This window comes from Capricornis sumatraensis, chromosome 3 (genome assembly GCF_032405125.1).
Source record: "Capricornis sumatraensis isolate serow.1 chromosome 3, serow.2, whole genome shotgun sequence".
NCBI lineage: Eukaryota > Metazoa > Chordata > Mammalia > Artiodactyla > Bovidae > Capricornis > Capricornis sumatraensis.
In genome coordinates, this window is record NC_091071.1 from 169,810,635 (window position 1) to 169,827,421 (window position 16,787).

A 16,787-nucleotide genomic window follows, 5' to 3' on the forward strand; every position below is an offset into this window, starting at 1 on the left:
TAGTTACCATGCTGACGCCCTCAAATGGGCAAGGGGACAAGAGCAGCGGTTCGGGGTTTTTTTTCTTCTTTTGATTTTGAATTTGACTTAGCAATCAAACACTGCTTGCCCATTAACCCAGCAAGTGTTTATTCAATACCTACTGTGTCGGCCCATTTGCCAACTTCAGGGGTATAAAGCAAGAGACTGGTGTCCCAGGTGTTGCCGACTCCACATTCCCAATAACGGAGTAGCTGCCCAGTGATAGAGTTCCCTGCCATCTTGGCATTGACATGATCTTACAGGAGTTCTGTGGTTCCCGAGCACTACAGAGGCCCTTGGGACTGAGCAGAGGCAGGCCACTCCTCAGCAGAATGAAACCCCAGCCTCTGAGGAGCTTCTGCCTGCTCAGGCCGGAGGAACGTACACTTTTGGATGTTTGTGGTCACCTGGGCTGTCGGGCATGCAGTGTTCTCTTGGCACACTGTTGAGACAGTAGAACAGCACTGTAACCAAGCTCTCAGAAATACCCAATGTCACGGCCAAGCCAGGAGTCCAGCCTCCTCTAAGGAAGGTCTTTCTAGGTGTACAGGTGGGAAATGTTGAGAAATTAAAAACTCTTGATACATTTTTGAGCATGCACCTCCAAGTTACATTCCTTTATTTAACAGTTATTTATATCTGTTACTATGTTAGTTTGTTATGTATATTATAAAGCATTCAAAAATTTAAAATGAAAAAGGATATTAAAAATAAATATGAAGGGTTACTAATACAGAACATCACAGTTTGAACTGTGTGGGTCCACTTATACTCAGATTTTTTTCAATAAGTACATACTACACAATCCACAGTTGGTTGAATCTGCATGTACAGAAGGCCAGCTGTAAAGTTATCTGAGGATTTTTTGACTGGGGGTGGTGAGCACGCTAACCCCCTTGTTGCAGGGTCAGCTGTAATTCTCTTGTTTCCCAGTCAGTCATCATGTGTGCTCACTTTGGAGATCAGCCGGGGGGTGGGGGGACTCTAACCTCATTATAATACCCTCCCCCCGCCCCGTGGTTTATCATGGAGGGAAGAAGACGCAAGCACCCTGAGGGTGGTATCTGCCTTTGGTCCGTTCCCTGCCTGCCCCCGTTGCTCTGGTAAGACATTCAGTGTGGTTTTTAAGCATGTTTTCCTTGTAAGCCCAGCTTTTCCTGCTGGGAAATCACTGCCTTTCTCCTCGTGGTAGCATTTGGCCACTCAGAAATCCCCTTTTGTGGAAACTGGTGGTCCTCTCCTCTGCCTCCCTTTTGTGACCTTACTCAGTTTGGTGCCAAAATCCAATGCGGACATGAAGGTGAAAACTGTTGCCATTTTGCATGTGGTCCTGACGCCTAGGGGTTCTGTACCCAGGAGCAACTATTTTTTGCTTACTGCTTTTCCCAGAGTGCTCTCTTCCTCAGGGTCTGCTGTGTAGTAGAGACTGTGTCTGCGGAGGAGGGCATGGGAACTGGCGTGAAGACAAGGATGAATGCCAGGTACTGGATGGAGACTGGCCCAGCAGCGATAGTCACCACACAGTGGTCACCTGGAGAGCTCCGTGCTGGGGTGTGGCATGGGTCCAGAGCACCGGAGGGATGGTCGCAGGCAAAGGAAGGACACTCAGGTGTAATACCTAGAATCCAGGAGTGGAAACTGGACCCTTGATTCAGCTCCCACCTCAGCTGGAGACTCCTACCACTATCTGTCTATCCTGTCCTCTGCTGACAATCCTGCCGTTGTCTACCTCAGAGAGTTGAGAGTTTAGATAGGGCTTGTAAAGAGTCTGGCACACAGATGCAACTTAATAAGTGATCATGATGATCATTCTTCTAGAAGCTCAGATGTAATTTTTATTCTCTGGTTTTATAAAATAATATTGGATAGTCACCTCTAGCTGTTCGTGTGCTGGGTGCTGTAGAGATGAGGAAGACAGTCCTGGTCCCTCAGAGGCTCAGAGCCGGGGATGGGGAGGGGGAGACGAGAGTGGATCAGGGGTGGTACATGTTTTAAAAAAACTCCCACTGCAGCGTGTGGTCAGGATTGAGTCCCCAGAGGCAGGAGGCACTGTGCTGCCAGCATCAAGGTGGGCAGTCTCTTGGATTCATTCCTGCACTAACTAGTGGGGTGGCTGGTATTGCGGATGCAGGATTGAGTAGAACTCAGTCGGCTACTTGATAGCAAAGCTCTGAGGCTGAGAGAGCCAAATGCAAGATGCTGGGCCCAGAGAAGCCAGCTCTGGGCGGCAGGAACCTAGAACTGAGGGGAGCTGGTGCAGGTTTCCAGTCAGTCCCCAGACGGCCATTCCTGTCCACAGTCTGATTTCTGAGAGGTCTTGTCCAAGGTCCTCTAAAAGCCTGTAACTGTCAGCTGGTATCTCAGATTCCCTGAGAAGCAGCAGTTAGGACGTAAGCTTCCTCCAGCGCCTAGAGGGTTTTCGAAAACTGCTCAAGTATTTCTTCGTAATCGTGTTCATCATCTGCAAAAGAATCCCGGTCAGTAAGGCTCTTCTGCCTCAGGTTGCTTCCCCTCTTTAGGGCACTTCCACCCCCTGGACAGGGGACGGTTTGGTCTGGATGCTCTAAGGTCCTTGCTAGCCCAGAAGCCACAATTGGTTGTGTCTGCACACTTTGCCAACCTTGCCGTGTGCCTCGGGGAGGGTAGTTGGGGGGTGAAGTCATTTTCCTTGCCAGGGCCCTGGAGCCCCTAGGAGAAAGACAGTAAGGATCCTTCAGCCTAAGCTCTCCCCATATAGGCCTGTGCATCAAACTAGGACTGCAGAAGGGTCTGCCCACAGGCAGGGCCCTGCTGAGGGTATGGCAGGTGCCATCAGAGGCAAAGCAGCAGCAGAATGGTGGGGGGGGGGGGCGGGGAGAAGCAAGGATTGGATGAATACGGGCTGAGGGAACTCACCTGAATCTTCAGTGATGGGCATAGCGGTCCTGCGGCCCTTCTTGCGGCCAGGAACCTCACTGTATAAATCAGAGCTGTCCTGGGTGACCTTCGGCAAGGACTTTGTCCTGAGTTTAGGCAGCAGAGGTGGTTCCTGCAATTCTGAGACTTGAGAGGACTACGTGGGAGAAAAAGCAGAAGTCAGCAGGGTCTCAAGACACGGGGTGGCAGAGTCCAAGAAACGCAGTTTCCTCCAAATGTTACTTCCTCTGCTTCCCTCTGAACTTCCCTCTCAGGGTAGCACATCTCAGAACACCAGGAGTTTTTGCTGCAAGGATTTGAAATGTTCTTTGGCAGGGGAAAGGGGGGTCAGGATTAGGGATAATGGGATTGGGGGCCAGACAGGAAAATGTCCCTGCATTTTTCCATGGGGATTTGGTCATTGTCCTTCAGATCTGTCGCTAAAGGAACAAAATGTAGTCACAAAGCCTCAGAACAAGAGTGCAGGCTGAGGAGTGTCCCAGAAGGAAGAGGACTTTTACTGAACTCCTTCCTACCATGTGCCAAACACACCATGTGCCAAACACTGTATGCATGTCGGCCCATTTCACTCTCTGAGGAGCTGTCTGAGTCCCCAGTTTGTAGGTAAGGAACCAGGCTCAGTGAAAGTGTGCCACACCGTGCCTCACACGGGATCTCTGGACAGGTCAAGCTTGGGACCCAGAACAAGTCTGTGACCTCTAAAAAGCTGCTGGTCGGGACATCCCTGGTGGTCCAGTGGTTAATAATCCGCCTGCTAGTGCAGGGGACACGGGTTTGATCCCTGGCCTGGGAGGATCCCACATGCCACAGGGCAACTATGCTTGTGTGCCACAACTACTGAGTCTGCTCTAGAGCCCACGTGCCGCAACAAGAGACGCCACCGCAACCACAATGAGGAGCAAGCACACCGCAACTAGAGAAAGCCCACGCCCGGCAATGAAGACCCAGCACAGCCAAAAACAAATAGAACAAAATTAAAGCCACTGCTTTTTCCACCATGCTTTCAAGAGCTCCCTGGTGAGCAGCAGAGAACACTCGTGCCCAGGGAAGGAAAGTTGCTGGTTCCAGAACAACAAGCAGGAAACGGGCCCAAAGAAACCAAGGCTGGGGCGGAGGTCCCAGCTCCGGACCGCATTCTTTCCAGCACTGTCACAGGCCTGTGTTTCAGACGTCCTAGTCTATTCTTGATTCTTGGCAGAAAACAGCTACCCTACCTGCTGCCCCACAGATACGAGTCCCTTCTAGGGCTGAGATGGCTCGGGGCCGTTTTTTAACTTCCACCACCGTCCCACTACCTCCCCACACAGTACAAATACAAGTCTCTCCACATCCCAAAATAATAGGCTGGTGAGCAGTTTACAAAGTGCTTTTTATACAGCTCATTCTCCCCTGTGCCCCAACACCCATTCTCAGCAAAGCATGGCAGGTAGGTGCTCAGGCCATGTGGTCAGACCGTTTCAGCCCCTAGCCTGCCACTTGCCAGCTGTGTGTGTGTGTGCACGTGTGTGTGCTTAGTCGCTCAGTCATGTCCAACCCTTCGTGACCCTTTTGGCTGTAGCCCGCCAGGCTCCTCTGTCCGTGGGATTTTTCAGGCAAGAATACTGAAGTGGGTTGCCATGCCCTCCTCCAAGGGATCTCCCCAATCTCCCCAAACCAGAGTCTCCTATGTCTCCTGCATGGCCGGCGGGTTCCTTACCTGCTGAGTCACTGGGGAAGCTCTAACTGTGTGATCTCAGGTAAACTCCTTCACCTCTCTGTGCCTCTTGTTTCCTCAACCGTAAAAAGAACTGCCAGTGCCCACCTCAGGCAGGTCGTGAGGGCTGGGTGGGGCTGCATACAAGGTGCCTGCCCCAGAGTAAGCGCCCAACGAGTGAAAGTGAAAGAGGCTCAGTGGTGTCCGACTGCGATCCCACGGGCTATACAGTCCTTGGAATTCTCCAGGCCAGAATACTGGAGTGGGTAGCCTTTCCCTTCTCCAGGGGATCTTCCCGACCTAGGCAGTCGAACCCGGATCTCTGCACTGCAGGTGGATTCTTTACCAGCTGAGCCACAGGGAAGCCCAAGAATACTGGAGCGGGTAGCCTATCCCTTCTCCAGTGGATCTTCCCGACCCCGGAATCGAACCAGGGTCTTCTGCATTGCAGGCGGATTCTTTACCAACTGAGGCCTAACAAAACCGCACTGAGAATTAGCAGCGTTCTCTCAGGCTCACTGGTGAGGAAACGTGCCCAGAGCAGGGGTACAGGCCGCAGAGTGAGGAAGCTGGGATGTGAACTTAGTGTTTCTGACTCTGTGGTTCTTTCCCCCTTGTTGTGATTCAGTCTGATTCCGTTCAGACTCACTGGCAGTGAGTTTTTGTCTGGAGAAAGTTTTTCTCACTTTCTCAGCCTGCCTTGGAGTCGGCGGAGCCTGCCCCATAGAACTGTTGTTTTAGCCCAAGAGACCAAATACAACTGATTAAAACTTCATGACTGGACGTCCCTGGTGGTCCAGTGGTTAAGAATCAGCCTCCAACGCAGGGGACATGGGTTCAATCCCTGGTCTGGGAAGATTCCACAAACTGAAAGATGGCTAAGCCTGGAGCCCATGCTTGGCAACAAGAGAAACCCACACACCACAACTCGAGTAGCCCCCGCTTGCTGCAACTAGAGCGAGTGCGCACAGCAGTGAAGACCCAGTGCAGCCAAAAAAACAAAAACGACACGGCCCCCCCACCTCCAGGCTACACACAGCATGCAGTGTGCATACAGACAAGGAAGGACTGTCACTGCCTTGGAAGAAATCTAACCGGAGCCTTGCCCAGGAGTCTGAAAGGAGGAAGAACGTTCCTGGCAAAAAGACTGGCTTGCGTGAAGTGCTGAGGCGGGTATCTTGGCATATTGAGGGAGCGTCAGGAGTTGGAGCGTGGGCTGCTGACACGGAAAACAGGCCTGGGAAAGCGAGGCTGAAGTCAGCTCTAAAGGACCCTGGATACCATGTTAGGAGACTCCATCACCCCCGGCAACGGGGAGCCACTGAAGGGTTCAGAAGATGGGGCTGAGGCCCCTCAGCGACCAGGAGATGTGGGAGGCCATTGCGATATCAGTGGGGAGAGGGTGAAGAGGCTGCTGTAACGGTTCAGGTGAGACATGCTGCAGCGTGAGCTGGGTGTGACAGCAGGGTTAGCAGAGACAGGAAGAGCCCCGTGAACTTGGAGTCGCAATGCTATGCTCCAGTTCAGGGCCCCTGAACTGTGTAACTTGGGGCGCATCTCAGAGTCTCTGAGACCTCATTTGCTCAACTGTAAAATACAGATAATCACACTGATGTCAGGATGGTCAGGATGGAATAGTAGGTACCAGGTGTGCATGTTTATAAACTGCAGGTTCCCTACAACTGGAAGAGAAGCGCGATGCCAGACAAAGAAGAACAGCAGGACTCGAATGATCCCAACAGAGGGCCCCTCCCTGCCCGCTGGGGTTCTCTTGGTACCTTGAAGCCTTTCTCCTTGCGCATCTGCTTCTTCTGCTCACTGAGGCCCTTACTCTTTGGAGGCCTGGGCGGGGGAGCTTGACTCTCGAAGGCTGGTAGCTTCCGCAGGCTATAGTAGAAGGCCTCCGTCAGCTCCTCCACTGTGGCCGTGGGGAGGGCCCCAGATGGCTGGCCCGGCAGCTCCTCGACCTCCACGACAGTCAGGTCCAGCCACCGGGGAGGGATCTCGAAGCACATCTCGGGGTCGGAGTCCAGGCTGACCACCAAGAAGGGTTCCAGGATCTTCTCTTCCAGCTGCAGGCCCGGGAAGGAGGGCAGAGGGTCGGCGGGGTGCCTGGGGTCCTTGGCCACCACCTTGACCTCACAGGGCAGTGAGAACTGGGCAGTCAGGTCCTGCAGGCTGTAGCGCCGGGCATCGCTCAGCTCCTCCACAAAGCCGCCAGAGAAGTAGAGGGGCAGCAGAATCTGTTCGTGGTCCTCCACCTCTTCATCCTCCCAAGCCTCTTCCTCCCCAGTCTGCTCACCTAGCCGCTGACACACCAAGACATCTAGGTCCCTCTCATGTTGCCCAAGGGCCTGGCCAGACCCCAGCACCTCCAGCCTGTCACCCACAGCCAGGGACGCAAACCCCAGGTTCTCCAGCTCATCTCCCTCACAGTCCTTTGTGGTCACGACCCGGAGCGGCTGGCCCGGCTGGAGAGCACCCAGGAGGTCGTAGGCCGTGGGGAACTCTCTCGGCCGCCTCCGCAGCTTGCCCCGGTAGGCCCCGGAGATCATGAAGTGTCTGGGCACCTTCCGGCCCCTGGTCGAGGCCAGGAACCGCCAGGGCGGCGAAGCCACGCCACGGAGGCAGAGCCTCTGGCCCTTATGTAAGGAGCGCAGCCACGGGCTGAGGAAGTTGGGGGACCCCTGCGGAACTTCCAGGATCTCTGTGGCCAGGGGGAAGGGGCCTCCCCGGGCCAGGGCCTCGCTCAGCAGCAGCGGTTGTATGAAGTGAATGTGCTGCGAGGAGACGGTGACGTCCTCCACGTCGACCTCCAGGGTGGAGGGGATCTTGACGACGGTCCTGCGCACTGTGGAGGGGAGAGGTCAGCCCCGGCCCACGCCCTCCTCCCCTCAGAGGTCTGGGCCTGCTGACCTCCTGCCTGTCTCCGTCTTTTCCTTCCTACCAGCATTTTCCTATTGTGCCAGCTTCCTCGCCCACTCCTTTCCTTCTACCTCTTTTAAAAAAGTTATTATAGGGACCTCCCTGGTGGCCCAGTGGTTAAGACTTGGCCTTCCAATACAGGGGGTGTGCGTTTGACCCCTGGTCGGGGAACTAAGACCCCTACATGCATGCCTAGTGGCCAAAAAATCCAAAACATAAAGCAGAAGCAACACTGTAACCAATTCAATAAAGACTTTTTAAATGGTCTACATTTAAAAAAAAACTCTCTAAAAAATTAATAAAACATTATTATATCAAGTGTTAAATGTTTACAAAAGTAGAATAGTATTGTGAACCCTTATGTACCTATCACCCAGCTTCAACATTTAAACCCGTGGCTCATCTTCTTTCATTTATACCCCCTTCTATCCATTCCCCCTCCACTGGGTTACTTTGAATCAGAATAATCATATCTTGCCATCTGTGACCATTTCAGTGTGTATTGCTAAAAGAAGGGATAATTAAAATTTTAACAATAACTAGGCAATGATCACATTGAAATAATAATTTGGTAATTCCTTAATATCACTGAATATCCAGTCAGTTTACTTTAAAATTTTAATTGAATTTTGAATATAATTGTATATAACTGAATATATACAAACTGTATATATTCAAATTGTATATAACTTGAAGATAATTTTGAATATAAACTGTCTTTCCAAATCCTTTCTGGATTTGAATAGACAAAGTCAAATCAAGAAAAACACTGACTGCATGACTCTGGACAACATCCTGCCCTGGTACTGAAAGTGCCAAGTGCATAAACTCTAAGAGAATGAGGAAAACTGGCCTACCCACTGTGTTGTGTGAGTCATACCACATGCAAGTCGGAACAGGAAATGTTCCCATTTTGCAGATGAGAACACTGAGACTCCGAGGAGTGGTGGTGACTTCCCTCGGGTCATATGGTTGGGATTTTTGCTCTGTGCCAGATGAGCTGATAATTGGTTGAAGCTGGGAGATGGGCAGATGTGGGCTCATTTTATATATATATATTTTTTTTTTTTTTCTTTCCTTTAGAATGTTTTCTAGATTACCTGAGCTGCCTTATTCTCCAGGGGAGCCAACTCATTATTTAAAAAAACAAAACAAAACAAACTACTAAACAAAGCGTAGGTTTTTCTTAAGACAGTCCTCAGTGAAGCTTCTAGTAGCATCCAAAGCAGGGGTTGATGAGGCACAGGTCTGCCCAGTCAGAGGCCAAGCCTGAGTGGAGGTAGAAGAATGGGGTGGGGGTGCCCTGGGAACCTCGACATATACACCCATTCTTCTGCCTTTGCTCCAGCGTGGCCACCGACCAGCCAGACCTGGCAGGTTCTGCCTCTGCTTCACCAACCCTCTGTGTGCAGCCACCAGCCCGCCTAAGAAGTGATCTGTGAAACAGCCAGGGGACTCAGCCAGTGCCTTCCCAGACTGGAGGCCCTTCACCAACAATCCTGCCCTCCCCAGAAACAGGAAAATACATTTCTCCAGAGCAAAGGCTCAAGGTTTCACTTTGTAACACTGTTTCTTTGTCCTAGCAGTGGACAAGCACACAACCCAACTTTTGCCCGATTTTATAAACTATATGGGATCTCACTCAAGTTACCCTGTTTTCCTATCTCCTTTTGCACCCAACTTCCACTGCTGGGGAATCTTTACTCCGTTACATTGTATATACCAGGTAAACCACCCAGAATCCCTGGTTTATCCATAGGGAGGGGGGCATCATCCATCAAAGCAGCTCCCCTGGGACCCCTTTGTTCCTCCCGCCTCCCACCCCCATCCTCCTGCCCGGGAACTCACAGTGCATGATGGCTTCGACCTCATACTGGGGCTTCAAGATCAGGGAGCGCCAGGGGAGGGTGGAGCAGGTGAGGAGGGTGTCCCTCATGGTGGGGTCCTGCAGCACCTGGAGCAGGGTCCGAGGGGGCCCGGGCTCCAGTTTCCAGAAGGGCCCCTGCTGGGACAAGGGCAGGCGCAGAAAGACCTGCTGGGCCCCAGAGTCCAGCACGCAGCGGGCACAGCAGGCCCCCTGGTGCATCTCCACGGCCTCCAGCTTGAGGGGCTGCTCTTGAGGCACCACCCTGGCCTTGGTGGTGATTCTGTGGGTCGACATGAAGTGAATGGGCAGTGACTTGGAGCTCTGGGTTGCAGCATAGACCAGCTCCTCCAGGGTTCCATAGCTCTGGCGGCCGGTGAGGGGGCTGAAGTGGCCTGTGGGGGCACAGCAGGGGGTGTCAGGGTGGGGCAGGCTTTTGCTCAGCCTAGGGCCGTGAACCCCACACCCAGGTCTGGCTGCAGAGAACCAGGCAGAATCTCAAGGACAGGGGTCAAAGGTGGGCCAGCGTTGACATATCTGGGCTGCAAGGCTCAGGGACTAGAGGCAGCAAGTGACCATGTGCGAATGGACAGCGAGGGGCAGGGCTGGGACGGTTTCTTCTGACACAGACAAGAGGGATTGTCACCACGGGCAGAACAGGACAGACACACTGACTGCCACATTTTCCCGCCTCCCAGCCCCTCCTGCCTCTAAAGTTTTCCATCTTTGCCCCCAGACACCTCAGCACTGCTGTTTCCACACACCAGCTCCCATCACCCTGTCCTGGGTAGGGGAGCGCCACTATCCCTCCCAAACTAGAAACCCAAGAGCTACTGGTCAAATGACCTCTGACCACCCTTTTCCCCTTCCTCCCGCCACCCTGTCCATTCTTCTGCTACCAGACTGGCCTAAGATACCCCATGTCTGGAGGTAATATCACTTCTAGCATTTTCCTGCCCAAAACCCTCCACACAAATCTATTCAAGAAAACACCACACAAACTCGGTCTGAAGGACATTCTGCAAAAGTACGGATCTGGACTGTTCAAAAAACATTGATATCAAGGCAAAGGCAGGTGGAGGAACTATTTCAGCCTGAAGGAGACTAAAGGAGGCCAAACTGAATGTCATGTGTGATCTAGGGCTTGATTCTGAATCAAGGCAAACACCAGGCTATCAAGGATATTATAGGGCAGCTGGTGAAATTTGAATACAGACTGTGGGTTAAATAGTAGTATTGTACCAATACTAGATTTTCTGAATTTAATCACTCAACTACAGCTTTGTGAGTGAATGCCTTTATTTTCTAGGAGATACACTGAATATTAGGAGTAATATTTAGATATAATGGGGCATCATGTCTGTAACTTACTCTCAAATGGTTCAGAAAAAGATATATATATATATGCAGAGTACATCATGAGAAACGCTGGACTGGAAGAAACACAAGCTGGAATCAAGATTGCCAGGAGAAATATCAATAACCTCAGATATGCAGATGACACCACCCTTATGGCAGAAAGCAAAGAGGAGCTAAAAATCCTCTTGATGAAAGTGAAAGAGGAGAGTGAAAAAGTTGGCTTAAAGCTCAACATTCAGAAAATGAAGATCATGGCATCCCCATCACTTCATGGGAAATAGATGGGAAAACAGTAGAAACAGTGTCAGGCTTTATTTTTGGGGGCTCTAAAATCACTGCAGATGGTGATTGCAGCCATGAAATTATAAGACGCTTACTCCTTGGAAGAAAAGTTATGACCAACCTAGATAGCATATTGAAAAGCAGAGACATTACTTTGCCAACAAAGGTCCATCTAGTCAAGGCTATGGTTTTTCCAGTAGTCATGTATGGATGTGAGAGTTGGACTGTGAAGAAGGCTGAGCACCGAAGAATTGATGCTTTTGAACTGTGGTATTGGAGAAGACTCTTGAGAGTCCCTTGGACCATAAGGAGATCCAACCAGTCCATTCTGAAGGAGATCAACCCTGGGATTTCTTTGGAAGGAATGATGCTAAAGCTGAAATTCCAGTACTTTGGCCACCTCATGAGAAGAGTTGACTCAATGGAAAAGACTCTGATGCTGGGAGGGATTGGGGGCAGGAGGAGAAGGGGACGACAGAGGATGAGATGGCTGGATGGCATCACAGACTCGATGGACGTGAGTGAGTGAACTCCGGGAGTTGGTGATGGACAGGGAGGCCTGGCGTGCTGTGATTCATGGGGTCGCAAAGAGTCGGACACAACTGAGCGACTGAACTGAACTGAACTGAACACAGATATATAAAAAGATTATATATATACACACATATAATAGTAATATATGTTCATATGTATGTATATGTATATATAATATACAGAGAGAGAAAACAAATGTAACAAAATGCTTAATAATTGGTGAATCTGGATAAACAGTGTATAGGAATTCTAGAAAGTCTTCTGTAAGTCTGAAATTATTTCAAGTTTTTAAAAAATCCTCAAAATAGAAAACAAAACATATCACTTCCCTTTTTAAAACCCTCTTTGGCTGCTTAATGCCTTCAAAATAAAGACTGAAATGGATCGGTGCCCCACACAAGCGCCCCCCAGTGGTCTGCCTTCTACTCATCTCCCACCTCTTGCCCCTCACCCGGAACCCACGCCCTCACCAGGCCCCTTATAGACCTGATGCCCCATTATATCTAAATATTACTCCTAATATTTGGTGCATCTCCTAATGAACAAAAACATTCACTCACAAAACTGTACTTCAGGGATTAAAATCAGGAAAGCATACTGAGAACAAGCCCTCAGAGGGCACCTGCTCCGAGCCCAGTCCTGGTCTCATCTCATCGTACGTGGCAACTCGTTTAATGCTCGCATCAACCTCGCTGTTGTTCAGTCGCTCAGTCGTGTCTGACTCTTTGCCACTCCCGTGACTGCAGCACACCAGGCTTTCCTGTCCTTCACTATCTCCCGGAGTTTGCTCAAACTCATGTCCATTGAGTAGGTGATGCCATCAAGCCTGACTGCCTCATTACAGAAGACGGAGCTGAGGCAGAGAAACCATGGGAACTCACCACGGCCACAGCTAGTAGCTGGCAGACCTGGGAATTCCCATCCAGGCTGCTGGTTTTAGCATCTGGGCCTGTGGTCCAGCACACTGCACGCCTCCTGCAGTGACTATGCTATGTGAACATGCCACTCCCTCTAGCTGGGATCCTTGGTCCAGCTCAGGTGCCACCTCCCCCAGGAAGCCTGCACAGACCTCTGAGGCAGGCCCCTCGCGCCCAGGGCCCTCTCTACATGGGTGCCTACCTCTGCTGTCCTCCTCCCTGCCATCCTGGAAGCTCCCCACCGGAGGAGGCTGTATCTAATTCATCCTGAGCGCACACCCCCCAGCCCCTAGCACAAGGCCTGGTGCGCAGCAAGGGTCAATAAATGTTTGGTGAGTGAATGTGGGAACAAAGATGAAAACAGGCACGTGGACAAAGACACAAAACAGGAAAAGTCCTCGCCAAGAGGCAGGCGTCATCAGAGATGGACAAGGAGAGCACACAGCCACGCCGGCTCGGGGCACTGTCAGAGCGCTCGGGGGTCATCTACGCCTCGGGGCTGTGTGGCGGTGGATATGAGGGCCGTGGGGGGCAACCCAGAGGGCTGGGGGTTTGTGCAGGGGGTCCAGTGGGTCCGAGAGTGTGCCTGGAGGGTTCCGGGGCACTCAGGGAGGCAGAGGTGCCCACCTTACCCTGGAAATTGGGAGCGAGCTCGGTGGTCTGGCCTGTCCCCGGGTTCTCACAGACCACCTTTTGGAGGCGAATATGGGTGACCTTGATCAAGTCTCCTGTGGAGAGGCAGCACTCGTTCCCAGAGATCTCGTAGATGGAGCCTGTGGAGACACAGCAAGCTCGGTTTTGCCCAGTCAGCAAATGCCAGTCACTGGGCGCCAGGGCTCTGTTCCCCCAAGACGCCACTCACCATACCTTTGCCCACACTGTTTCCGCCACCTGGAATGCCCTTCCCTGTCTTCCCTGCCCAGCACCCATGGGCTCAGCTGTCCTCAGGCAGCATCGATGGTGCTTTGCCTGCGTTTAGAACTGACTGTACGCCTCTGTGGTCACAGCCCCCAGCCTCTGGAACGTAACTCATACAGCAGGACTGATCCATCCTACGCAGCACAGGCCCAGCCTCGAACAGGGTGTGTAAGTCATGAATGAATAAGCCACACAGTAAATCCCAATTCCCTTATTGCGTGGTAAGTCGCTTCAGTCGTGTCCAACCCTTTGGGACCCTATAGACTGTTAGCCTGCCCAGCTCCTCTGTCCATGAGATTCTCCAGGCAAGAAAACTGCAGTGGGTTGCCATGCCCTCCTCCAGGGGATCTTCCCCACCCAGGGATCGAACTCAGGTCTCCTGCATTGCAGGTGGATTCTTTACCATCTGAGCCACTAGAGAAGCCCAATTCCCTTATTAGACAGCTGCAAAGTCAAGCCCAGAGAGGCTCTGAGATCACACAGAGCCAAACACCCACCCTGGCACTTTCTTCTTCAAATGACTTGTTTTTAAAGGAAGCACAGGAGAGAATGGCGGGGCACTGAGAGAGTGGGTCCTGCAGGCAGGGTTCTGGGTCCCCACTTTCAAGCACAGTAGCCCCACTTTTCCTGGTTTCAAGAGCTTAAAGCAGCATCCAGAACATGGAAGGCGCTCAATAAAGATCTCTCCACTCGGGCAGTGGATAGGCCCCCACCCCGCCATCCTGCTGAACGAAGGACAGACCAGTGCAGGTGGGCAAAGCTCACGGCCACCTGACTCTACCGCACACCGAGGGCAGCCCCGGCAGAGCCCCCCAGGAAAATACACTCAGGCTCCAACACACAGTTCAGGCTCCAGACCCTTGGGGCTGGTAAGAACAGCCTTGGTGCTGGAGATGGACTCGATGCCCGCTGCTGTGCCCAGTACTACAGGGGTATAACCGTGCTCAAGACCCATGACTGTCCTTGGAGGGAAGGACTTTCTTGTTCCTATATAAGGACTTGCCAAGACTTGGCAAGGATGAATGGGCAGCCCAAGATGATCAGGTAATCAAAGGCATCACCAGGACTCAGGCCCGGATGTCTGCCTCCAGCCTGGGGCTTCGAACCTCGCAGAGACCAGAGCCACCTGTCCCACCAAGATCACCATGGGCCCTTCTCCAGCTCATCCCCACCCCCACGCTGTCACCCAGTCAGGCTCTTCTCTTACTTCCTCCACTTCCCACCTCCCGGGGTGGGGCTGGGGAAGCAGAATGAGGAAACACAAATATTGTGACACAGAGTGGGGTGGGGAGGGAGTCCAGAGGAGAGTAAACAGCAGGGATGCCTGCAGGAAGCCCCCCGAGACAAGAAGAGTGACATTTGAACCCAGATCCCTCAGAGCCCCAAGCGGGCCTGGCGGCGGGTCCTGCCCCTGGTGGCCCTCCAGGTGTCTCACCCTTGATCTGTGACCCCACTTGGAGCCTCAGAACGCTTTCCTATGCGGAGCAAGGGAGCAGGTGGAAGGAACAGGATGGGTCAGCAAACTCGGGCAGAGTTTGCTCTCTAAGGAAGGAGCCTCCCCTACCCCACCCAGATTCTCGCTTCCCTCTCTCCGCCGCCTCCTCCTTCCCGACTCAGCCGCCCACAGTTCCTCCCGCCCGCCCCCCGCTCAGAGCTGCCGCCTCTCTCTGCACCTTCACGGCCTGTCAATTCTTCCCCCGTAGATCTTTCGAGCAATGATTATTGAGGACGCCCCAGCTGTGCGCCACCCCTGTGAACCAGGCGGGCTGCGGCCAGGTGGGCAAATGTGCGGGCGTGCAAGGAGCCAGGAGGGCTTCCCGGAGGAGGAGTCATTTCCGCTGCGAACCGAAGAGCTGGTCGAATCAAGTACTGCCCAATGCCGAGCAGAGGGGCAAAGGCGGGACTGGAGGGACCGAAGAATAGGACACGTAGACAGGTGTCAAGGTGGGGCAGCGGAGGGTACACGGAGGGGAGGGCTGACCTGGCGCTTCAGAATCATCAAGCAACAGCTCCGCGTCGCCAGCGCCTGAGTGCCGAGACCCCGCACGGTCGGACCTCCTGCAAGGCTCCCGACGGTTCCAGCCCAGCTTGGCTCGGTTCCACCCACCTGAGTATCTGAGCTCAGTGACTTCCCATCGCCACCCTGCGAGGCAATCAGCGACCCCCCACCCCGCCTCCACTCCACGGAGGCAAAAGCCGTAGCCCGGAGAAGTTGGGGAACAGGCCCCAGGTTTCCAACGTCCCGGTCGGGGGAAGCCGGTCTGCGGCGTAGCCGTGGGGTCGGAGGGGTCTCGGCCCTTCACTCACCCTGGAAGTAAACCCCCGAGCAGACCCGCAGCACGCGCGGGAGGGAGGCGGGGTCCAGGGCGCACACGAAGTCCTGCAGCGACACCGGCTCCATGGCCCGCGCGGCTCGCTGGACGCGGACTGAGCTGCCTGCGCGCGGTCCAGCTCGGGCCGGCCCAGCGGGGTGGGGTAGGCCGGAGGCCCCGCCCAGGGGCGTTCCAGGACGCCCACCCTCCCCTGCCGGCCTTAGTTCCCGGGTCTCTACACGGGGGTTGCAGTACCCACCTCTCACACTCGTGGCGCTACTGTAGAAGGTCAAGACCAGGACCTGACACCGGGGAGTTCAGTTTCAGTTCAGTCGCTCACACGTGTCTCTTTGCGACCCCATGGACTGCAGCACGCCAGGCTTCCCTGTCCATCACCAACCCCCGGAGCTTACTCAAACTCATGTCCATCGCGTCCGTGATGCCATCCAGCCATCTCATCCTCTGTCGTCCCCTTCCCCTCCCACCTTCAATCTTCCCCAGCATCAAGGTCTTTGCAAATGAGTCAGTTCTTCGCATCAGGTGGCCAAAGTATTGGAGTTTCAGCTTCAACATCAGTGCTTCCAATGAATATTCAGGACTGATTTGCTTTAGGATGCACTGATTGGATCTCCCTGCAGTCCAAGGGACTCTCAAGAGTCTTCTCCAATGCCACAGTTCAAAAGCATCAATTCCGTGCTCAGCTTTCTTTATAGTCCAACTCGGACATCCATACATGACTACTGGAAAAACAATAGCTTTGACTAGAGGCGCTCTGGTCAGTAAAGTAATGTCTCTGCTTTTTAATATGTTGTCTAGGTTGGTCATAGCTTTTCTTCCAAGGAGCGTCTTTTAATTTCATGGCTTCAGTCACCATCTGCAGTGATTTTGGAGCCCCCCCAAAATAAAGTCTCTCATGTATCCACTGTTTCCCCATCTATTTGCCATGAAGTGATGGGACTGGATGCCATGATCTTAGTTTTCTGTATGTTGAGTTTTAAGCCAACTTTTTCACTCTCCTCTTTGACTTTCAAGAGGCTCGTCATTTT

The 16,787-nt window shown here is 52.7% G+C and overlaps 1 protein-coding gene across 3 annotated transcripts; it reads right to left on the bottom strand.

Moving 5' to 3' along the window:
- Window positions 1-2,358: 2,358 nt before the first annotated feature.
- Window positions 2,359-15,832, bottom strand: THEMIS2 (thymocyte selection associated family member 2). Of its 3 annotated transcripts, XM_068969203.1 has the most exons (7): window positions 15,737-15,832; window positions 13,144-13,284; window positions 9,404-9,814; window positions 7,327-7,481; window positions 6,409-6,939; window positions 2,917-3,073; window positions 2,359-2,482 (listed from the first exon to the last, which is right to left on the bottom strand). In XM_068969203.1, exons 1-7 carry the CDS (start codon window positions 15,828-15,830, stop codon window positions 2,430-2,432), a joined length of 1,542 nt encoding a protein of 513 aa, XP_068825304.1. In that variant the 5' UTR covers window positions 15,831-15,832; the 3' UTR covers window positions 2,359-2,429. The 3 variants fall into 3 exon arrangements, with proteins under 3 accessions (XP_068825304.1, XP_068825303.1, XP_068825305.1); XM_068969202.1 differs by having other exon boundaries at window positions 6,409-7,481; XM_068969204.1 differs by lacking the exons at window positions 2,359-2,482; window positions 6,409-6,939; window positions 7,327-7,481 and having other exon boundaries at window positions 3,030-3,073.
- Between the last annotated feature and the right edge of the window lie 955 nt (window positions 15,833-16,787).

What these genes read in the sequence shown, in the direction of transcription:
- THEMIS2 (XM_068969202.1), bottom strand. Translation starts at nt 15,830, where the DNA reads ATGGAGCCGGTGTCGCTGCAGGACTTCGTGTGCGCCCTGGACCCCGCC. An exon ending in GCTCGCTCCCAATTTCCAGG is followed by an intron (nt 9,815 to 13,143) that starts GTAAGGTGGGCA and finishes GTGCCCCCACAG; the next exon opens with GCCACTTCAGCCCCCTCACC. An exon ending in GGTCGAAGCCATCATGCACT is followed by an intron (nt 7,482 to 9,403) that starts GTGAGTTCCCGG and finishes TCCCCTCCACAG; the next exon opens with TGCGCAGGACCGTCGTCAAG.